Source organism: Chelonia mydas, chromosome 2 (genome assembly GCF_015237465.2).
Source record: "Chelonia mydas isolate rCheMyd1 chromosome 2, rCheMyd1.pri.v2, whole genome shotgun sequence".
Lineage (NCBI taxonomy): Eukaryota > Metazoa > Chordata > Testudines > Cheloniidae > Chelonia > Chelonia mydas.
Genome location: NC_057850.1, coordinates 222,509,656 through 222,529,948, shown reverse-complemented (window position 1 = coordinate 222,529,948; position 20,293 = coordinate 222,509,656). Strand labels below are relative to the sequence as shown.

General features: G+C 40.6%; 1 protein-coding gene across 3 annotated transcripts in view; it reads right to left on the bottom strand.

Moving 5' to 3' along the window:
* Positions 1–20,293, bottom strand: part of STAM (signal transducing adaptor molecule) — a 76,640-nt gene that overhangs the window by 47,270 nt on the left and 9,077 nt on the right. For 2 of the 3 annotated variants that reach the window (XM_037890792.2, XM_037890797.1), the window contains one exon: positions 7,476–7,560. In XM_037890792.2, the coding sequence (XP_037746720.2) occupies positions 7,476–7,560 (85 nt within the window). Of the gene's footprint in view, positions 1–7,475; positions 7,561–19,305; positions 19,454–20,293 lie in introns of those variants that run through there. The other variant, XM_037890793.2, reaches the window with a different exon arrangement.

The window sequence follows — 20,293 nt, the reverse complement described above, 5'->3', positions numbered from 1 at the left end:
TGATAACATGCTTTTTGAGGAAAAAACACCTATCTAAAGATAGTTTTAATTAAGATACATTATAGCTCAAAGATATCTCATTGTGGAATAGGGATTATAAATACTAATTCTATAGTATGAGACAATATATTCACGTAATGTTTAAGAAAAGTTTTGTAAATGAGTTCCAATAGTTCATGGATAAGGGACCCAATCTTATGGGGTTCCACAGGCTTCTATATATATTATTCAGGTTAATCTTTCTATCTACCCAATGGGACTCAGTGCTCAGTCTAGATGATATCATCAGAGAAGCTTAGTTTTGCAGTTTGAGAACTGTGAATTTGTGTCTCCAGAGGTAACATGCTTGTTAACAGCAAAAATGTTTTTAAATAAATAAATAATATATAGTGGTGAGAAACAACAGACCTCAACTCTATTGGCCCTCTGCAAATTTGTGTACACAGAGTCAAGCCCTTACCTCTCTCTAAAAGTGCAAAGTTTCAAAAAGTCCAATGAACAGAAGATTGTTGGGGCGGAATAGATCTGGACAAGGAGAAGAAGTCTGGAGATAAATGTGAGAAGCAAGCGACATATGCTTGTTTTGTTAAAATATTATATGTTTGCTGTTGAAGAAAAAAATCCAGAATACTTAACGTTGTTGTTTTAGTTAAATAAAACAATGTAAATGTCTGTCTGGTGATGTTCTCTTCTTAATACAGCATGGCAAGGAAAATCGTTAATGATTAACCTGTTGAATTGGAGATAAATATTTATGAAGTCATTGGGAGGTGAACTACTTCAATTACCTTTGGTAAATGAAATAACCAAACAATCATTCATTTTTCTCATATAGCTGTAAAAACTAATCTGAAAAGTTTTCAAAATAAATCACTTTAAAAATGTATAGTGTGTACCTTCTAAAAATGAAACCTACATTTATCTCTGAGTTGTGAAGAATATGTATTAAGGTTATAACAACCAACAAGAATGCACTTTTATGTAGAAAACCATGATTAAATCGATATTTCCTGACTAGTGATTTAAATCATGATTTAAATCAAATCTACCCTGAGTCTTGGCCTTCACAACATCCTCTGGCAAATAGTTCCACAGGCTGGCTCTGCTTTGTGTGAAAAAATACTTCCTTTTGTTTGTTTTAAACCTGCTGCCTATTCATTTCATTTGGTGACACCTAGTTCTTCTGTTATGAGGAGTAAGTAACACTTCCTTATTTACTTTCTCCACACCAGTCACGGTTTAATAGACCTCTATCCCATCCCCCTTTAATCGTCTCTTTTCCAAGCTGAAAAGTCCCACTCTTATTAATTTCTCCTCATGCAGAAGCCGTTCCAGACCCTTAATTATTTTTCTTGCCCTTTTCTGAACCTTTTCCAATTCCAATATATCTTTTTTGAGATAGGGTGACCACATCTGCATGCAGTATTCAAGATGTGGGCGTCCCATGGATTTGTATAAAGGCAACATGATATTTTCTGTCTTCTTATCTATCCCTTTCTTGATGCTTCCCAACATTCTGTTCGCTTTTTTGACTGCCGCTGTACACTGAGTGGCTGTTTTCAGAGAACTATCCACAATGACTCCAAGAACTCTTTCTTGAATGGTAACAGCTAATTTAGACCCCACCATTTTATACGTATAGTTGGGATTTTGTTTTCCAATGTGCATTACTTTGCATTTATCAACATTGAATTTCATCTGCCATTGTGTTGCCCAGTCCCCCAGTTTTGTGAGATCCTTCTGTAGCTCTTCACAGTCTGCCTGGGACTTAACTATCTTTAGTAGTTTTGTATCATCTGCATATTTTGCCACCTCACTGTTTACCCCTTTTTCCAGATCATTTATGAATATGTTAAATAGGACTGGTCGCAATACAGATCCCTGGACGACACCACTATATACCTCTCTCCACTCTGAAAACTGACCATTTATTCCTACCCTTTGTTTCCTATCTTTTAACCAGTTACCAATCCATGAGAGGACCTTCCCTCTTATCCAGTGGCAGCTAACTTTGCTTAAGAGCCTTTGGGGAGGGACCTTGTCAAAAGCTTTCTGAAAATCTAAGTACACTGGATCACCCTTGGCCACATGCCTGTTGATCTCCTCAAAGAATTCTAGTAGATTGGTGAGGCATGATTTCCCTCCACAAAAACCGTCTCAGATTTGGATCCAGCTTTTCATCTTGATAGTTGATCCCTGAATAAAACATATCTGAGAGGAAATTCAGCTACTGTGTATTGGGAAAGTAGATTGAACAGCCTACACTAACACGTGTATAATTTAATTATTAATCCCCTATTCAAGATGACCATTTATCACATTTAGAATGCTATATACTTCATACTGGATTCATAATGACAGTGTTTAAAACACACATCAAATCTCCTGTTCTCTCACACTTAGCCCTGGTCTACACTAGGACTTTAGGGCGAATTTAGCAGCTTTAAATCGATGTAAACCTGCACCCGTCCACACGATGAAGACCTTCATTTCGACTTAAAGGGCTCTTAAAATCGATTTCCTTACTCCACCCCGACAAGTGGATTAGTGCTTAAATCGGCCTTGCCGGGTTGAATTTGGGGTACTGTGGACACAATTCGACGGTATTGGCCTCCGAGAGCTATCCCAGAGTGCTCCATTGTGACCGCTCTGGACAGCACTCTCAACTCAGATGCACTGGCCAGGTAGACAGGAAAAGAACCGTGAACTTTTGAATCTCATTTCTTGTTTGGCCAGCGTAGCAAGCTGCAGGTGACCATGCAGAGCTCATCAGCAGAGGTGACCATGATGGAGTCCCAGAATCGCAAAAGAGCTCCAGCATGGACTGAACGGGAGGTACGGGATCTGATCGCTGTATGGGGAGAGGAATCCGTGCTATCAGAACTCCGTTCCAGTTTTCGAAATACCAAAACCTTTGCCAAAATCTCCCAGGGCATGAAGGACAGAGGCCATAACAGGGACCCAAAGCAGTGCTGCGTGAAACTTAAGGAGCTGAGGCAAGCCTACCAGAAAACCAGAGAGGCGAACAGCCGCTCCGGGTCAGAGCCCCAAACATGCCGCTTCTGTGATGAGCTGCATGCCATTTTAGGGGGTTCAGCCACCACTACCCCAGCCGCGTTGTTTGACTCCTTCAATGGAGATGGAGGCAACACGGAAGCAGGTTTTGGGGACGAAGAAGATGATGATGATGAGGAGGTTGTAGATAGCTCACAGCAAGCAAGCGGAGAAACCGGTTTTCCCGACAGCCAGGAACTGTTTCTCACCCTGGACCTGGAGCCAGTACCCCCCGAACCCACCCAAGGCTGCCTCCTGGACCCAGCAGGCGGAGAAGGGACCTCCGGTGAGTGTACCTTTTAAAATACTATACATGGTTTAAAAGCAAGCATGTGAAAGGATTAATTTGCCCTGGCATTCGCGGATCTCCTGGATGTACTCCCAAAGCCTTTGCAAAAGGTTTCTGGGGAGGGCAGCCTTATTGCGTCCTCGATGGTAGGACACTTTACCACTCCAGGCCAGTAACACGTACTCGGGAATCATTGTACAACAAAGCATTGCAGTGTATGTTTGCTGGCGTTCAAACAACATCCGTTCTTTATCTCTCTGTGTTATCCTCAGGAGAGTGAGATATCATTCATGGTCACCTGGTTGAAACAGGGTGCTTTTCTTCAGGGGACACTCAGAGGTGCCCGTTCCTGCTGGGCTGTTTGTCTGTGGCTGAACAGAAATGTTCCCCGCTGTTAGCCACGGGGAGGGGGGAGGGTGAGGGGGTAGCCATGCGGTGGGGAGAGGCAAAATGCGACCTTGTAACGAAAGAACATGTGCTATGTATGTAATGTTAACAGCAAGGTTTACCCTGAAAGAGTGTAGCCAGTGTTTTATAAAATGTGTCTTTTTAAATACCGCTGTCCCTTTTTTTTTTCTCTACCAGCTGCATGTGTTTCAATGATCACAGGATCTTCTCCTTCCCAGGGGCTAGTGAAGATTAGAAAGAAAAAAAAAACGCACTCGTGATGAAATGTTCTCTGAGCTCATGCTGTCCTCCCACACTGACAGAGCACAGACAACTGCGTGGAGGCAAATAATGTCAGAGTGCAGGAAAGCACAAAATGACCGGGAGGAGAGGTGGCGGGCTAAAGAGAGTAAATGGCGGGCTGAAGAGAGGGCTGAAGCTCAAATGTGGCGGCAGCATGATGAGAGGAGGCAGGATTCAATGCTGAGGCTGCTGGAGGATCAAACCAGTATGCTCCAGTGTATGGCTGAGCTGCAGCAAAGGCAGCTGGAGCACAGACTGCCACTACAGCCCCTATGTAACCAACCGCCCTCCTCCCCAGGTTCCATAGCCTCCACACCCAGACGCCCAAGAACGCGGTGGGGGGGCCTCCGGCCAACCAGCCACTCCACCACAGAGGATTGCCCAAAAAACAGAAGGCTGGCATTCAATAAATTTTAAAGTTGTAAACTTTTAAAGTGCTGTGTGGCATTTTCCTTCCCTCTTCCACCATCCCTCCTGGGCTACCTTGGTAGTCATCCCCCTATTTGTGTGATGAATGAATAAAGAATGCATGAATGTGAAGCAACAAAGACTTTATTGCCTCTGCAAGTGGTGATCGAAGGGAGGAGAGGAGGGTGGTTAGCTTACAGGGAAGTAGAGTGAACCAAGGGGCGGGGGGTTTCATCAAGGAGAAACAAAGAGAACTTTCACACCATAGCCTGGCCAGTCATGAAACTGGTTTTCAAAGCTTCTCTGATGCGTACCGCGCCCTCCTGTGCTCTTCTAACCGCCCTGGTGTCTGGCTGCGCGTAACCAGCAGCCAGGCGATTTGCCTCAACCTCCCACCCCGCCATAAACATCTCCCCCTTACTCTCACAGATATTGTGGAGCGCACAGCAAGCAGTAATAACAGTGGGAATACTGGTTTCGCTGAGGTCTAAGCGAGTCAGTAAACTGCGCCAGCGCGCCTTTAAACGTCCAAATGCACATTCTACCACCATTCTGCACTTGCTCAGCCTGTAGTTGAACAGCTCCTGACTACTGTCCAGGCTGCCTGTGTACGGCTTCATGAGCCATGGCATTAAGGGGTAGGCTGGGTCCCCAAGGATAACTATAGGCATTTCAACATCCCCAACAGTTATTTTCTGGTCTGGGAATAAAGTCCCTTCCTGCAGCTTTTGAAAAAGACCAGAGTTCCTGAAGATGCGAGCGTCATGTACCTTTCCCGGCCATCCCACGTTGATGTTGGTGAAACGTCCCTTGTGATCCACCAGAGCTTGCAGCACTATTGAAAAGTACCTCTTGCGGTTTATGTACTCGCCGGCTTGGTGCTCCGGTGCCAAGATAGGGATATGGGTTCCATCTATGGCCCCACCACAGTTAGGGAATCCCATTGCAGCAAAGCCATCCACTATGACCTGCACATTTCCCAGGGTCACTACCCTTGATATCAGCAGATCTTTGATTGCGTGGGCTACTTGCATCACAGCAGCCCCCACAGTAGATTTGCCCACTCCAAATTGATTCCCAACTGACCAGTAGCTGTCTGACGTTGCAAGCTTCCACAGGGCTATCGCCACTCGCTTCTCAACTGTGAGGGCTGCTCTCATCTTGGTATTCATGCGCTTCAGGGCAGGGGAAAGCAAGTCACAAAGTTCCATGAAAGTGCCCTTATGCATGCGAAAGTTTCGCAGCCACTGGGAATCGTCCCAGACCTGCAACACTATGCGGTCCCACCAGTCTGTGCTTGTTTCCCGAGCCCAGAATCGGCGTTCCACAGCATGAACCTGCCCCATTAGCACCATGATGCATGCATTGGCAGGGCCCATGCTTTCAGAGAAATCTGTGTCCATGTCCTGATAACTCACGTGACCGCGCTGACGTCGCCTCCTCGCCCGGTATCGCTCTGCCAGGTTCTTTTGCTGCATATACTGCTGGATAATGTGTGTGGTGTTTAATGTGCTCCTAATTGCCAAAGTGAGCTGAGCGGCCTCCATGCTTGCCTTGGTATGGCGTCCGCACAGAAAAAAGGCACGGAACGATTGTCTGCTGTTGCTCTGACGGAGGGAGGGGGGACTGACGACATGGCTTACAGGGAATTAAAATCAACAAAAGGGGTGGCTTTACATCAATGAGTGTTTCAGGCAGGACTTCACGGAGGGTTCCAATAAGAAATGGTGCACCTAAGTAATTGTTCTTATTGGAACAAGCAGGTTGGTCTGGCCTCTGATTGATACATGGCTAGATTTACCTCGCTGCACCTTCTCTGTGAGTGACTGCAGTGTGACCTAGAGGAATGAGTCCCCTAGATGGGGGAGAGGGGGAAGCAAATGAGCACAAAACAAATCTGGTCTATTTCTTGTTTTGATCCAGTCCATCTATCTTTTACATCTTTGGCTGGCAGCAGACGGTGCAGAAGGACTGCAAGCCATCCACATCTCATGGCTGCTCAGGAGAAGATGGTACAGTAGGACTGCTAGCCATCCTCATCTCTTGCCTGCCCGGCAGAAGATGGTACAATAGGACTGCTAGCAATCCGTATCGCCTGCCTGCTCACCATAAGATGGTTCAATAGGACTGAAGGCAGGACTAAAGAGAATGACCTGGTCAAGTCACTTCTAATGTAGTCCCTGCACCCATGTCTGCCCAGGCGCTCCTGGCCGACGTGGCCAGGAGCACCTCGGACATGACGATGATGGCTACCAGTCCTATTGTACCGTCTGCTGCCACAAGGCAATGGGTTGCTGCTGCTGTGTAGCAATGCAGTACCACGTCTGCCAGCACCCAGGAGACATACGGTGACGGTTACCTGAGCGAGCTCCATGCTTGCTGTGGTATGGCGTCTGCACGGGTAACTCAAGAAAAAAGGCGCGAAACGATTGTCTGCTGCTGCTTTCACGGAGGGAGGGAGGGAACGGGGGCCTGACGATATGTACCCAGAACCACCCGCAACAATGTTTTAGCCCCATCAGGCATTGGGATCGCAACCCAGAATTCCAATGGGCAGCGGAGACTGCGGGAACTGTGGGATAGCTACCCACAGTGCAACACTCCAGAAGTCGACGCTTGCCTCGGTACTGTGCAAGCACTCCGCCGAGCTAATGCACTTAATGCACTTAGAGCATTTTCTGTGGGGACACACACACTCGAACATATAAAAGCAATTTCTAAAAAACCGACTTCTATAAATTCGACCTAATTTCGTAGTGTAGACATACCCTTAAAGTAACTGCTGTATGCACAAATGCAAGTCCTAAATCAAGACCCCAGGTTTTTAAATAGTGTGTGAAAATAAATATCCCTCCTTTGCTTCCTATAGCAAGTACATTCTAAACCAAGTTAATTAAACTACAGAGGACAAGACAATGTCTGAACTCAAAATTTTCATCATCTCTCCCCCTCAACATCAATATAATGAAGAGTGATCTACGAGGATAAAAATGAAAGATTCATAGTTTAAAACCTCCCAGTTCATAACACTTACCCTGTGCGCGACTGTCCAACTTTATCACATATATCTAAGATGAGGCCCCAGTCCTCTGCAGTATTCATCTCACTAGTTGCTTTCTCTGGTTAAAAAAAAAAAAGAGAGAGAGTAAATAGACCAGAATAAACTTCTTGTTCTCATATATGTGAAAGTTTAACATAGAACTGCCAAGATTTAATGCTGTAAGATTTCTGTTAAATGCCAATGTTTGATATCACCCTGCTTTTAATTAATTTCTTGAAGGAGTTCTTACAAATTTGCATTTTACACACATGTATTTTTTACTGTTGTATCAAACATTAAAATATTCAAACATTCACTTAGTGCCCTAGTATTTGAATTAATAAGCTAATGAGCATTTTACTTTTTCTGTTTGCATTTCAAACAATACATACTCAGAATTATTTTTATATTCAAAGAAATATATCAGCTTTCAAGAAAATTTTGTGCACTCTTAGTTCTTGGTCTGCAAATGAATTCCAAAGGCTACCACTTCCCAGGACACTAGTATACTGTTTGCCACATCAATACATCCTTGTGCCTCAGCAATTCAGCCACAACATATTCAGTAAGACAAAGTTAAACAAACACCTGTCAGGAATGGTCTAGATAATACTTAGTCCTGCCATGGGTGCAGGGGACTGGACTAGATGACCTCTCGAGGTCCCTTCCAGTCCGATGATTCTAATATGCTGCTGTGTCTTGTGCTTGCCTGATGCTTGTTTGTAAATATAGTTTTCTGCAGTTTCACAATCTGTAGGTTGTGACCTCCATTAGACTGCAATGGATCCACAATGGGTTCAAGGATGGGTTAAAAAAGAGAAAAGTCACCCCAACTTTTAGCTCCCCAACCTCCGCTCTGCCCTGGCTGATTTCTTTAGTGGCCTCTTTCCAGCCACAGAAGTCTGCTAATCCCATGATAGCCAGGCAGGAGTCCAATAGCTCAGCCTTCTCTTTCCTCCCAGTTTATCCATCTCTCTGATTAGGCCACACCACCCAGCAGCAGCAGCAGAGAGGAATAACAAAGAGGCTGAGCGAGCAGGAAGCAGATTCAGCTGCCAAACAAGCAGGAGCAACAAATCAACATCTCCCTCCACAGCAGGTCATGTTCAGGCTTGGGCGGCTGGTGGATAATGACACCATAAAGGAGAAACAAGGAAACTGAGTTTTTCCCTCTAATTCTGAATTGAGGAATCAATTTGAATCCTGAGGGAGTTTATGTCACCACTGGATGACACTAAAAAAACCTAGCTTGCAGTCAGGGAAGGCACAGTTTCCATGATTCTGTGAACAGAAGAGTAGACTAGGAGGAGGTTTCTTGGTTCCCCCTTCCTGGCCCTGCCTCATCCAACTTTATTTCTGGTCTTTTAATTTAATAGCTGCCTCAGCAAATAATCCCAGGCCCCAGGGAGGCTTTCTAGATAATTTTCTGAAGGGAAGCAAAGTTTTTCCGGGAAAGACTCATTAATCTATTCTAGCAATTCAGTGGCTACAGAGAGGAGAGACTGTGTCAGTGAAACCTCCTGTCTCCCAAAAGTCACGTAGAATATCCATCTTTGAGCCCAAAACTGTGGGCCTAAATTTCTGCAAGTGAGTTTCTCTGTCCTGCACGCAAGCTGACTAAGCCAGTTGTTGTCTCACACTGCTAGGGTAGCAAAAGTTTCTTAAAGAAAAAAATAACACACCCGAATAAAGCTCTACTGCAAGAAATACAACTGAGGGTCCCGTCACCACCCAGAGTAAATAAAAAGTAATGATTTTTAAAAATTTTTTTAAAAAAAACGGATTTTATTTGTCGGATTTTTTTGATAAAATGCTTTTTGAGGAAAAAAACCTATCTAAAGATAGTTTTAATTAAGATACATTATAGCTCAAAGATATCTCATTATGGAATAGGGATTATAAATTCTAATTCTATAGTATGAGACAATATATTCATGTAATGTTTAAGAAAAGTTCTGTAAACGAGTTCCATTAGTTCATGGATTAGGGACCCGATTTAACGGAGTTCCAGGGGCTTCTGTATAGATTATTTAGGTTAATCTTTCTATCTACCCAATGGAACTCAGTGCTCAGTCTAGAAGATACCACCAGAGATGCTTAGTTTTGCAGTTTGAGAACTGTGGATTTGTGTCTCCAGGGATAACATGCTTGTTAACAGCAAAAATGTTTTTTAATAAATAAATAGAGAGAGAGGTGAGAAATAACAGACCTCAACCCTACTGGCCCTCCGCAAATTTGTGTACACAGAGTCAATCCCTTACCTCTCTCTAAAAGTGCAACGTTTCAGAAAGTTCAATGAATAGAAGATTGTTGGGGGCAGAATAGATCTGGACAAGGAGAAGAAGTCTGGAGATAAATGTGAGAAGGGAGGGACAGGCAGTAGAAAGAAAAGTGAAACTGTTTAAGGAGCATATTCCAGAAGTCTTGAGATCTTTCTCAGTGTAGCCTTCATTGATTTGAGATCTACCATACTATTCTCTCACTAGAAGGAAAAATCTATAATGACAGCAGGCCATAAAAGAGAGCCAGTTTGCGAATATTTTAATGAAGTTCCTCTACCTGTGGGTAAGACAGGCACGTGTTCAAAATGCAAACAGTGCAACAAATAAATGCAATGCCTGGTTGTCCGAATGAAACAACATCATGAGAAGTGTTCCTTCTCAGGAGGAAGCTGCACTGAAGTCGAAGATGATGAAAGGAACATGTATGAACATGCAGGATCTTCAGGTTGGTAATCTTTTCTATTTCATACTTCTTTCTTAAGAACTTCCTGTCTTCCTTCTGGACTATTCTTGAATTCTCATGTTTGAGCAAAAAATATAGTTGTTACTCTATGGTACTATAATTTTAGATGCAGTTGTGATAAAAAAATAAATAGCTGAAACAGGCAGATCTTACTTTTACAATTTCACCTTTAAAGTAAAAAGAAAAGGAGTACTTGTGGCACCTTAGAGACTAACAAATTTATTTGAGCATAAGCTTTCATAAGCTACAGCTCACTCACAAGTACTCCTTTTCTTTTTGCGAATACAGACTAACACGGCTGCTACTCTGAAACCTTTAAAGTAGTACTGAGTGTCAGTGAATGCAATGAGTAATACTAAATGATCAGTATGGTAATAATAATTAAATAACTGCATTGACTTATTTTGTTTAGGAGAATTCATCCTCAACATACAGGATACTGAAGACTATCCATCTTCAAGTTCACCATCATTTTCTATAGTTTCAGAGTTATCTGCCAATGATAGTGTTTCAGTCACATCATGTATGTCACATAACCACAGTATATCACCTGTAGCAAAGAGAAAAAAAAAATCTCCATCATCCAGAAGCAACCATAGATACGTTTGTGATAAGAACCAGCAGATTACAAAAAGAGGTAATGGATGAAAAAATTGCCCGGTTTGGTCATGCAAGAAACTCTCCTTTCCGTATGATTGAGAATGCACACTTCATTAACATGGTTCAGTCATTAAGACCAGGATACAGTCCACCGAGCAGAGCAGATGTTGCAGGCAAATTGCTGGATAAAGTGTATGAAAGAGAAATTGAGCAGCGTGAAAAATGTCTAGAGGGTAAAATTGTGAACCTGAGTCTTGATGGGTGGAGCAATGTCCACAATGATCCTGTTGTATGTGCTTGTGTGACAACAAAAGAACGGAATGTCTCTTACAGAAACAATACATCAGGAAATGCACACACATCAGAATACTTAAAAGAAGTAGCAGTAAAAGCTATAACAAACTGAAAAAAAATTCAAATGTCTAGTACGCAGCTTGGTCATAGACAATGCTGCAAATGTATCCAAGATGAGAAGAAATTTAGAAGAGAGTCCCAAGCTAATAATATACGGTTGCAGTGCTCATTTGATGCACCTCCTAGCCAAAGACTTCAGTGTTCCAGAAATAGAGGCTAATGGTGTTGAAATTGCAAAATACTTCTGTAACAACCACTTTGCAGCAGCTTCTCTGAAAAAAGTGGGATGAACCAAGCTAACTCTCCCACAAGACATGCGATGGAACTCAGTAGTGGACTGTTTTGAGCACTGTATCAAGAACTGGCCTAATCTGATGACAGTTTGTGAACTAAATCGTGAAAAAATAGATGTACCATAGCTGTGTCACAGCCAAAGTTCTCAACATTGGGCTTAAGAGAAACGTTGAACGCATGCTGAGTACCCTGAAGCCTATTTCTGTAGCCTTGAACAAAATGCAGGGAAATCGCTGTTTTATTGCTGACGCTGTTGAAATTTGGAAGGAACTGAATGAGATCTTAAAAAGAGAAATATGCAATGACAGTGTTAAATTACAAGCATTAAAAAAAAAATCAATGGGACAAGCACTATCTCCAGCTTATTTTCTTACAAATATTCTCAATACTTGGTACCAGGGTCAAATCTTAACTGCTGAAAAAGGGGAGTTGGCTATGACATGGACATTCAGCAATCATCCCTCCGTAATGCCAACTATAATAAACTTCAGACCTACAGGTGAACCATCCAAGAAATATATTTGCTGATGATGTTTTAAAGAAAGCCACACCAGTGAACTGGTGGAAGTCACTTAAGCACTTGGATTTGGAGACTGTTGAAGTGATAATCTCACTTTTAACAGCAGTAGCTTCTTCTGCTGGTGTAGAAAAAATATTTTCTTCCTTTGGACCAATTCATTCCAAATTGAGAAATCATTTGAGACCTGAAAAAGCAGAAAAGCTTCTTTTTCTTTTCCAGATTATGAACAAACAGGAAAATGAAGGTGAAGACGACTGAGTTAGCTGCAGAAGCCAATATTTTAAGTTTCTCATGTTGACCTAGCTAAAATAGTCTATTTAATTTTTGTTGTTTTTTTTAAATATTTCATTTAACTATTTTAGTTAAAAACAGTTTTAACAAAAACAAACCTGATTTTAAAAAACTTGAACGTTTAACTAAATTCAAAAATTCATATGCTTGTTTTGTAAAAATATTATATGTTTGCTGTTGAAGAAAAAAAATCCAGAATACATAATGTTGTTGTTTTAGTTAAATAAAACAATGTAAATGGCTGGTGATGTTCTCCTCGTAATACAGCATGGCAAAAAAATCCTCCAAATATTAATGATTAACCTGTTGAACTGGAGATAGTTCACCTCCCAATGACTTCATAAATATCTGCTTCAATTCCCTTTGGTAAATGAAATAACCAAACAATCATTCATTTTGTGATATAGCTGTAAAACTAATCTGAAAAGTTTTCAAAATAAATCACTTTAAAAATGTATAGTGTGTACCTTCTAAAAATGAAACCTACATTTATCTCTGAGTTGTGAAGAATATGTTTTAAGGTTATAACAACCAAAAAGAACGCATTTTATGTGGAAATCCATGATTAAATCGCGTCTTCCTGACTAGTGATTTAAATCAATTTGATTTAAATTAAATCCACCCTGTGACACCACCTCTTTTAATTTAGCCCTCTTGGGCTGTATTATGCTCTCAGATAGAGTATTCTAAGGACAAACAAAATAGTGCGAGATGTGGCTGTGGAAGTCACTTTTCTGCATGCTGCACCCCACAAGGCAAGAATCAAATGGGAATGGAAGAGAATATAGAAAAATCCTGGATGGCAACTGATCATCATTGTGCCCGTCAGATCAAGTAAGAAGAAGGGACCCAAGATCTGTGCTGTCTCAGACAACAACACAGAAACTTATTTGACATGTCTTGTAGGCCTGTTGACAAACTTATAAAGTACACATTCAACAAAATTATGAAAAAAATTAATAAGTTGTGGCTGCCAGTGCCACACTGATATCCAAAATCTTTTATAGTTCCAGAACTAAGAAATGCTGGCAGACCATTAAACTATACCAGCCCACCTAAAAATCAGCCTTCTGGGGGGAAAAAAAGCTGCTACTGTTATAGACGTCGCCTAAGATTCCTACAGTTGGAAGATTAGAGAAAATATTGCTCTATTTTTTTATCTTGTTTATCTTAGCAAAAGGGGAGAGAAATGTAACACAAGGAACAGCCAGGAACACACAAGGACAAGATTAGTATCCAATTTTTAACACTGAGATTTCAAGTTGACAATCTCCCTTTATATAAGCTTTTAGGAAAAGTAATCTATTCTATGTCCTCAGAGAAAAGATTTGATTCCTGTTAGAAATATACAAGTCAATCCCACTCCAGAAATTTCCTACAGATTTCCATTATTCCTGCCAACAAAAGAAAAAAAATAAGAAAACATATCATCTCCTTCAATACCTAATGTACCATTGTAAAAATGTCTTTATAAACTTAAGACAAAGCCCAATCAAAAACACGAATGCATGGTAATTTGGATGCCAATGTTACAAATATAAAACATGGCACCCTAACACAAGGTAACTGATATAAATGAATCCTGGCCTGCCAGTATCTCTCTTACATTTGGAACTAATTCAAAGGATTATAAAGACTGTACCATAAACATACCTCCATCACTTAATTCAACCAGTTACTAGATGTACTCGTACAGATTGGAGATATGCATATTACCACTATATTGAAACTGCAACAAACACGTCACAAATACTTATCGCTATTTCTTTTACAAATGAGAAAAGAGACTCTCAGTCTGTGTATCATTCTCCTCCACACTGCCCCACAGCACTGTTTCCTCCCTTCTCGCATATTTTACTCTTCTTTCATATACAGCTTAGGATTCTCCCCATTTTCAAAGCATTGTACAATTGCCCTTATTAACTCTTCATACACCCTATGGTCTTCCCAAACTTCTCTCCTTCTTGTTCTGACTTTTACCATTCCCAACTTTGTTGCTTCTTTAGAAGTCTCCTAATTAACATGTGCCAAACATCCTCCCTTATCTCCTTAAAGTCATTTTTCCAAAACTACTTGACACCCTTAAGGTTATTAGTGAAAAAAATCCACACACAGTTAAAGAAATCATTGAGTCTTTGGACTGCCAACTCTTCAGGGTATTTGTTTGTATTTTTATCCTTCTGAAAAGCACTATATATATTTATACTCCCATTAGATACTCCATAATCCTCAATATTAAGGCTAAGCAAACCATGGAAAATTTCAGAAAAGCAAAAGGATAGACAATTTAAACCTACTTTGTCCATCACCACCAGCTTCCCCAAACACACTGCTAAACATACCCAAGATAAAAACAAAACAAAAAAACCCTCCATCCAGGATCTCACGTATTTAATTACATCTTGAAGAAAGTAGAGGCACCAATATCCTATACACTGGACAAGTGTTTTCAAACCTTCTGAGGGACAACATATATGAAAAATAAATCCCAAACATGTAAAACCAAAACCACTCAAATGTTCAACACCAAAACACCTCACTAGGAAGTATGATTTAATAATTATCAGATGCCTCCAAGCTCAACATGCACATAAAGGCATTTCATTTTTATGCATAGTGCAAACAAACACCTGTTACAATACTTTTAAATCACAGAGTACAAACTTGACTACCCAAATGTCAAGGGAGACAGGTTTCTGATAATCTAGAGAATCTTAAATGTAATTACCAGATGCTGGGATCAATAATTTTATTTTGGATAATTAAGTTCGTACCACAGTATTAAAAAGCCAATCCTTACAGATACATAGGATATCCCGGAATGAGTAAATTGATCGAGAGCATTTATGAGAGAGAAAATACATACTAGTGATGTGTCAGTGAGTGGATCTGTACAGACATGACACAAAAATGCAGACCGATAACAGTTATACTCTAGTAATTATAAGAAGCGATTAATGCAGTTGTAAACTGGATTGCTTGGTAAACTTCACACACGCAAACAATACGAGTTTTAATATGGCTTAAATTCAATGTATACATCTAGGAACAAAGAACATAGGTTATGTTTACAGGATGGGGGACTCCATCCTGGGAAGCAGAAACTCTGAAAGAGATTTGGGGGTCGTGGTAGATAATCAGCTGAACATGAGCATCCAGAGTGACACTGTGGCCAAAAGAGCTAATACAACCCTGGGATGCATAAACAGGGGAATCCAAATAGGAGTAGAGAGGTTATTTTACCTCTCTATCTGGCATTGGTGCAACCACCATTGGAATACTATGTCTAGTTCTGATGTTCACAATTCAAGAAAGCTGTTGATAAACTGGAGAGGGCTCAGAGAAGAGCCACAAGAACGAATAAAGGATTAGAAAACATGCCTTACAGCAATCAACTCAAAGAGCTCAATCTATTTAGCTTAACAAAGAGAACTGGTGACTTGACTACAGTCTGTAAGTATCTAGATGGGTAACAAATATTTAATAATGGGCTTGTCAGTCTAGAAGAGAAAGATATAAATACAATCCTTTGGCTGGAAGCTGAAACTAGATAAATTCAGATGGGAAATAAGGTACAAATTTTTAACAGTGAGAATAATTAACCATTGGAACAATTTACCAAAGGTTGTGGTGGATCCTCCATCACTGGCCATTTTTAAATCAAAATTGAATTTTTTTTCTAAAAGATATGCCCTAGAAGTATTTGGGGGAAGTTCTAATGGCCTGTGTTATACAGGAGGTCAGACTAGATTATCACAATGATCCCTTCTGGACTTGGAATCTATGACTTCAAAATGAACATTGGCGTAGTAGAGCCTATTACATCAGATGGAAGTGGCAAATGCTGTAAAAGAAATGAAAAATAATAAAGGACCTAGGCCCAGATGGAATCCTTACTGATCCATGGAGAAACTTTGGAAAAGAAAGCATCCATCTGCTGACATCCCTCTTCAACCAGGAGATGGGAAAAAGATACCAAACGCGTGAAGGAAAAGTATCTTGTTGGCAATGTATAAGAGAAAAGGTGGTGCTGGCAAATGTACAAGTTATAGAGGTATAAAGCTGGTGAGTTATACAACGGAACTGGGGGACAGAGTCATTGATAAGACATTAAGAAGTGAAGTAGATATTAGCGCAAAACAATATGGATTTACGCGAGGAGGGTCAACAATAGATGCTGGTGTTACACTGAGGCAGCTAGTGGAAAGATTAAGAGAGAAAAGGAAATATATTCACTTGGCGCTGATTCATGTGGATAAGGTCTTTGATTGAGTTCCAAGGGCAGTCATCTGGTGGTGGATGAGGGAGAAAATGATACCAAAACTTTATGTGCGGCTTGTTCAAGCCAACCACGTAGGTACAACATCAACAGTCAGAACTTCCAGTGGTGAAACAAATGAACTATCAGTAAAAGAGGGCATCAAATATCAGCAATGAGGTCTTTCTTATATATCCTCATCCTGGATACCGCCACAAGGAATATGCAGAAGAAAACATCTTGGTGCATGCTGGTTGCAGATGATATCATTATATGCAGTAGGAGAAAGATAGTCTAGAAAAGGATCTTGATAAATGGAGAGATGTGTTGGAGAGACATAGGTTCAAAATAAGCAGAGGAAAAACAGAGTTTATGGTATGTAAGATCAATAATGTGAACCCTGAAGAATCATCTTTGAAACTACGTGGGCAGACAATAATAAAAATGCAAAGTTTCAAGTATCTGGGTTCCAGAATCCTGGAAAAGTGAAGGATGAAATTAGAATTTGGATTATAAATGTCTGGCTCAAATGGAGAGAATTAAGTGAGAGGTATGTGACAGACTCTCTCTTTTAATCTTACTGATATCTTCCTATGTAATGGTGGCCTGTCCAGTTTTAACGTAGGACACTGAATGTTGGGCAACAAAGAACAAACGTGAACAAGCGATCTGTTCCACAGACATGCAAATGCTGAGATGGATGAGCAAGCAAGAAAGACCACATGAGGAACATGTATGTTAGAGACATGCTCCAAGTAATACCCATTAATGAAAAAAATGAGGGAGTGCAGGCTCAGATGGTTTGGACAGATAAAGTGCAGACCTGACAATCATGTGAGTAAAAGTACAACACATCAAGATGGAAGGAAAAAGACAGAGTCCAACCCAGAAGCAGCAGTGGGATATCATACAGGAACACATGTTAGCATGTGGTGGTATAGAGGATACAGCACTGAACAGAGCACTTGCAGATCCCATTTGATGTGATTAATGCAAAGAAGACTATGTCCATCATTTGCCGATGCTATTATTTTTCTGGATAGAGCTTTCAGTGCTATCTGAAAGCTTTCACAAGAACCAATCTCGCTCTCTCTATGTATACATAAGAGAAAGATTAGTTCTTATGAAAGCTATTTATATTATTTATATATATTATTATTATATATATATAATACACACACACACACTTTTGAAATATATACACTTTGGAGTAGCATGAGATTAACATACTCGATAATACAAAAATATAAACTGGGTGTTTGGGCTTATAAAGTTTAGGGCAACACATTTGCTCTTCCAGTTGCTTTATTAAGTGAAACAATATATTTTCCCTTACACCAGCCCTTACACCCAATAGTTTGAGACCACTAAAAATTCTTCAGCATGTTACATAATTACTTATTTTTCTCACCAGCTCATTCCAGAATCCATCAGCGCCATTTATTAGCAAGTCAAAGGGGTAACTACACAGTTGCAAGGCCACAACTAATTTTAATTTATGAAGCAAAAACAGTTTCAGACTGGCCAAGTGATAAACAAAATATAGCACAGAACAAACTTACTTGCAGATTTATCTGCCAGTATTTCTAGAAGATCCCTTGTTAATAAAAGTCACACTAGTTCTTTTTCCTAGCACTAATCAACCTGCAAAATATTTACAGCAAGGGACTGGCAATGAAATACAGAATCATCTTCAATTAAATTGTTCCGATGAGTAGAGACTACAGACCAACACCACATTGTGGTTGTTCAGAGTAGACACCCTATCACTGGTCATTTTAAAACAAGGATGGTATCTCAGTCAACACAGCACCAATGACTGAATTACCTCCATAACAGCAGCTCTGAGGTCTGAACGAGCCTTCGGGTGAGTGAGTGCCTTACAGAGACAGCACATGGTCTCTCAGAAACTTCCTCAGCAGACAGCACACAATCTCTGCCTCTCTCTCACACACACACAAACACACACAATCTCTCCCCTTCCCCCCTCCCATGTACCCCATCTCCGCAGAGTGGGGGAGGGGGGACATGGTTCAGGAAGAGGAGAGCTTTCAGTGAGTGCCTTAAAGAGACAGCAGACAGGCATCTCCCACTTCCCCAGCAGCCAGCACACACAGTGTCTATGTCTCACTCACACACACACACACACACACACACGCGCGCGCACACACAGAGTTGTTGTTGTTACTTCTTGGTACTTCCTGCAATGCACACATATTCTCTGTAATTTTATTCTTTCAAAGTGTTTTATTTTAATTTTTTTCTGGTCTATGCATTTCATAATTTTTATTTCTCTTACACTTAAATTTAATTCTTTGGGTAGTGAGTTCTAAAATGCCTAACTTGTCCTGGCTGGAGTAATTATCCCTATTGGTAACTTTTTAAAAATATATATTATATCTAGTTTTTTTTCTTTCTGCTGGTGGTGCACAGCCGCACATTACCTTCGTGCACATAACAAAATGTATTCCACACAAGACTGGAAAAAATTAGAGGAATACTGAGAATAAGAAGCACAAATTAAGGGGCAAGATTCAAACACTGGACTGGTTCAGGCAGAAGAACAGGGAGCCAACGCAGCACTATTTCTGAACAAGAGGGAAATGAAAAAAAGTTATAATTTTAAAATTTCAACAGACAGAAGAATCAAGTCGAGAGCATGCTCCTATGCCTGCAAATAATCATAATACGATACTATTTACTGGACCCTACTCTCCAGGTCCCTCATCCATGTCCCATGCATTCCATCCCTCCCAATATACCTTCAAGTGACATCTCTGATATGGAGGTTGTCAACCATCACATCATCTTTTGCAGTTGCATCAGATGTGTAAAATTTCCACTCTCCTGTGGCTACCAATCCATCTGGTGATGTTTCCAATGTAGCGGCTCTCCTCCTCTCTCTTCTTGCTTTGCCTGTGAACATGCCTGGTAACGTGAGTGGTGGAATTGAGTCACTCTGTGATTGGTGAGCAATGTGTCCACAGAAAGATGTTATTCTCTTACTTAGGGTCTCAAGTAATTGTGTTCTTTTTTAAATTCATCCTTCTCATCACCTCATCATTCATACTTTTGGTTATCCAGCTAATTTGAACATTTTTCTTTCAACCTCACAGAAGACTTTGAAAGTTGTTGAATGTATTTTCTGCAAGCTATATCCTTCTCTTATTTCTTCACATATCATTGGTCCCACATTATTTAAACTCCTTAAATAGGAAGAACTATACAGTTGTTTCACCACCTCACCACAATCTATCTTGTACCTATCTTGTATACTTCTGTGTTTACTTATTATCATACTTATCTTCCTAACGCTGATCGTCATTTCACGTTTCTTGCTGGCATTATTCACAGCAATAAGCATTTTCTAAAGTTCTTCCCTACTCAAAGCTATGCAAACTAGGTCATCAGCGTATCTTATGTTGTTGATGTATATGCCATTGACCTGTTTGCCCCACTTGGCATCTTCTAAACTTTCCCTCATACCTTCTACGCATACGTTGAATAGCTACGAAGATTGGATGCAATGCTGGTGTACAGATTTATTGATGCTGCAATACTCAGATATTTCAGTTTGTTCACACTGCTGCTTTCTGTCTGGCTTTTTATTAGCTACAGATCTCGGAAATCAATATTACATTCTTCAGGAATATGTATCAACTTGTCAAGCTCCATTTTATCAAATGCCTACTCAAAATCTATAGTGCACATATACATTTCCCTTTACACATCTATCGCACACTCATATAT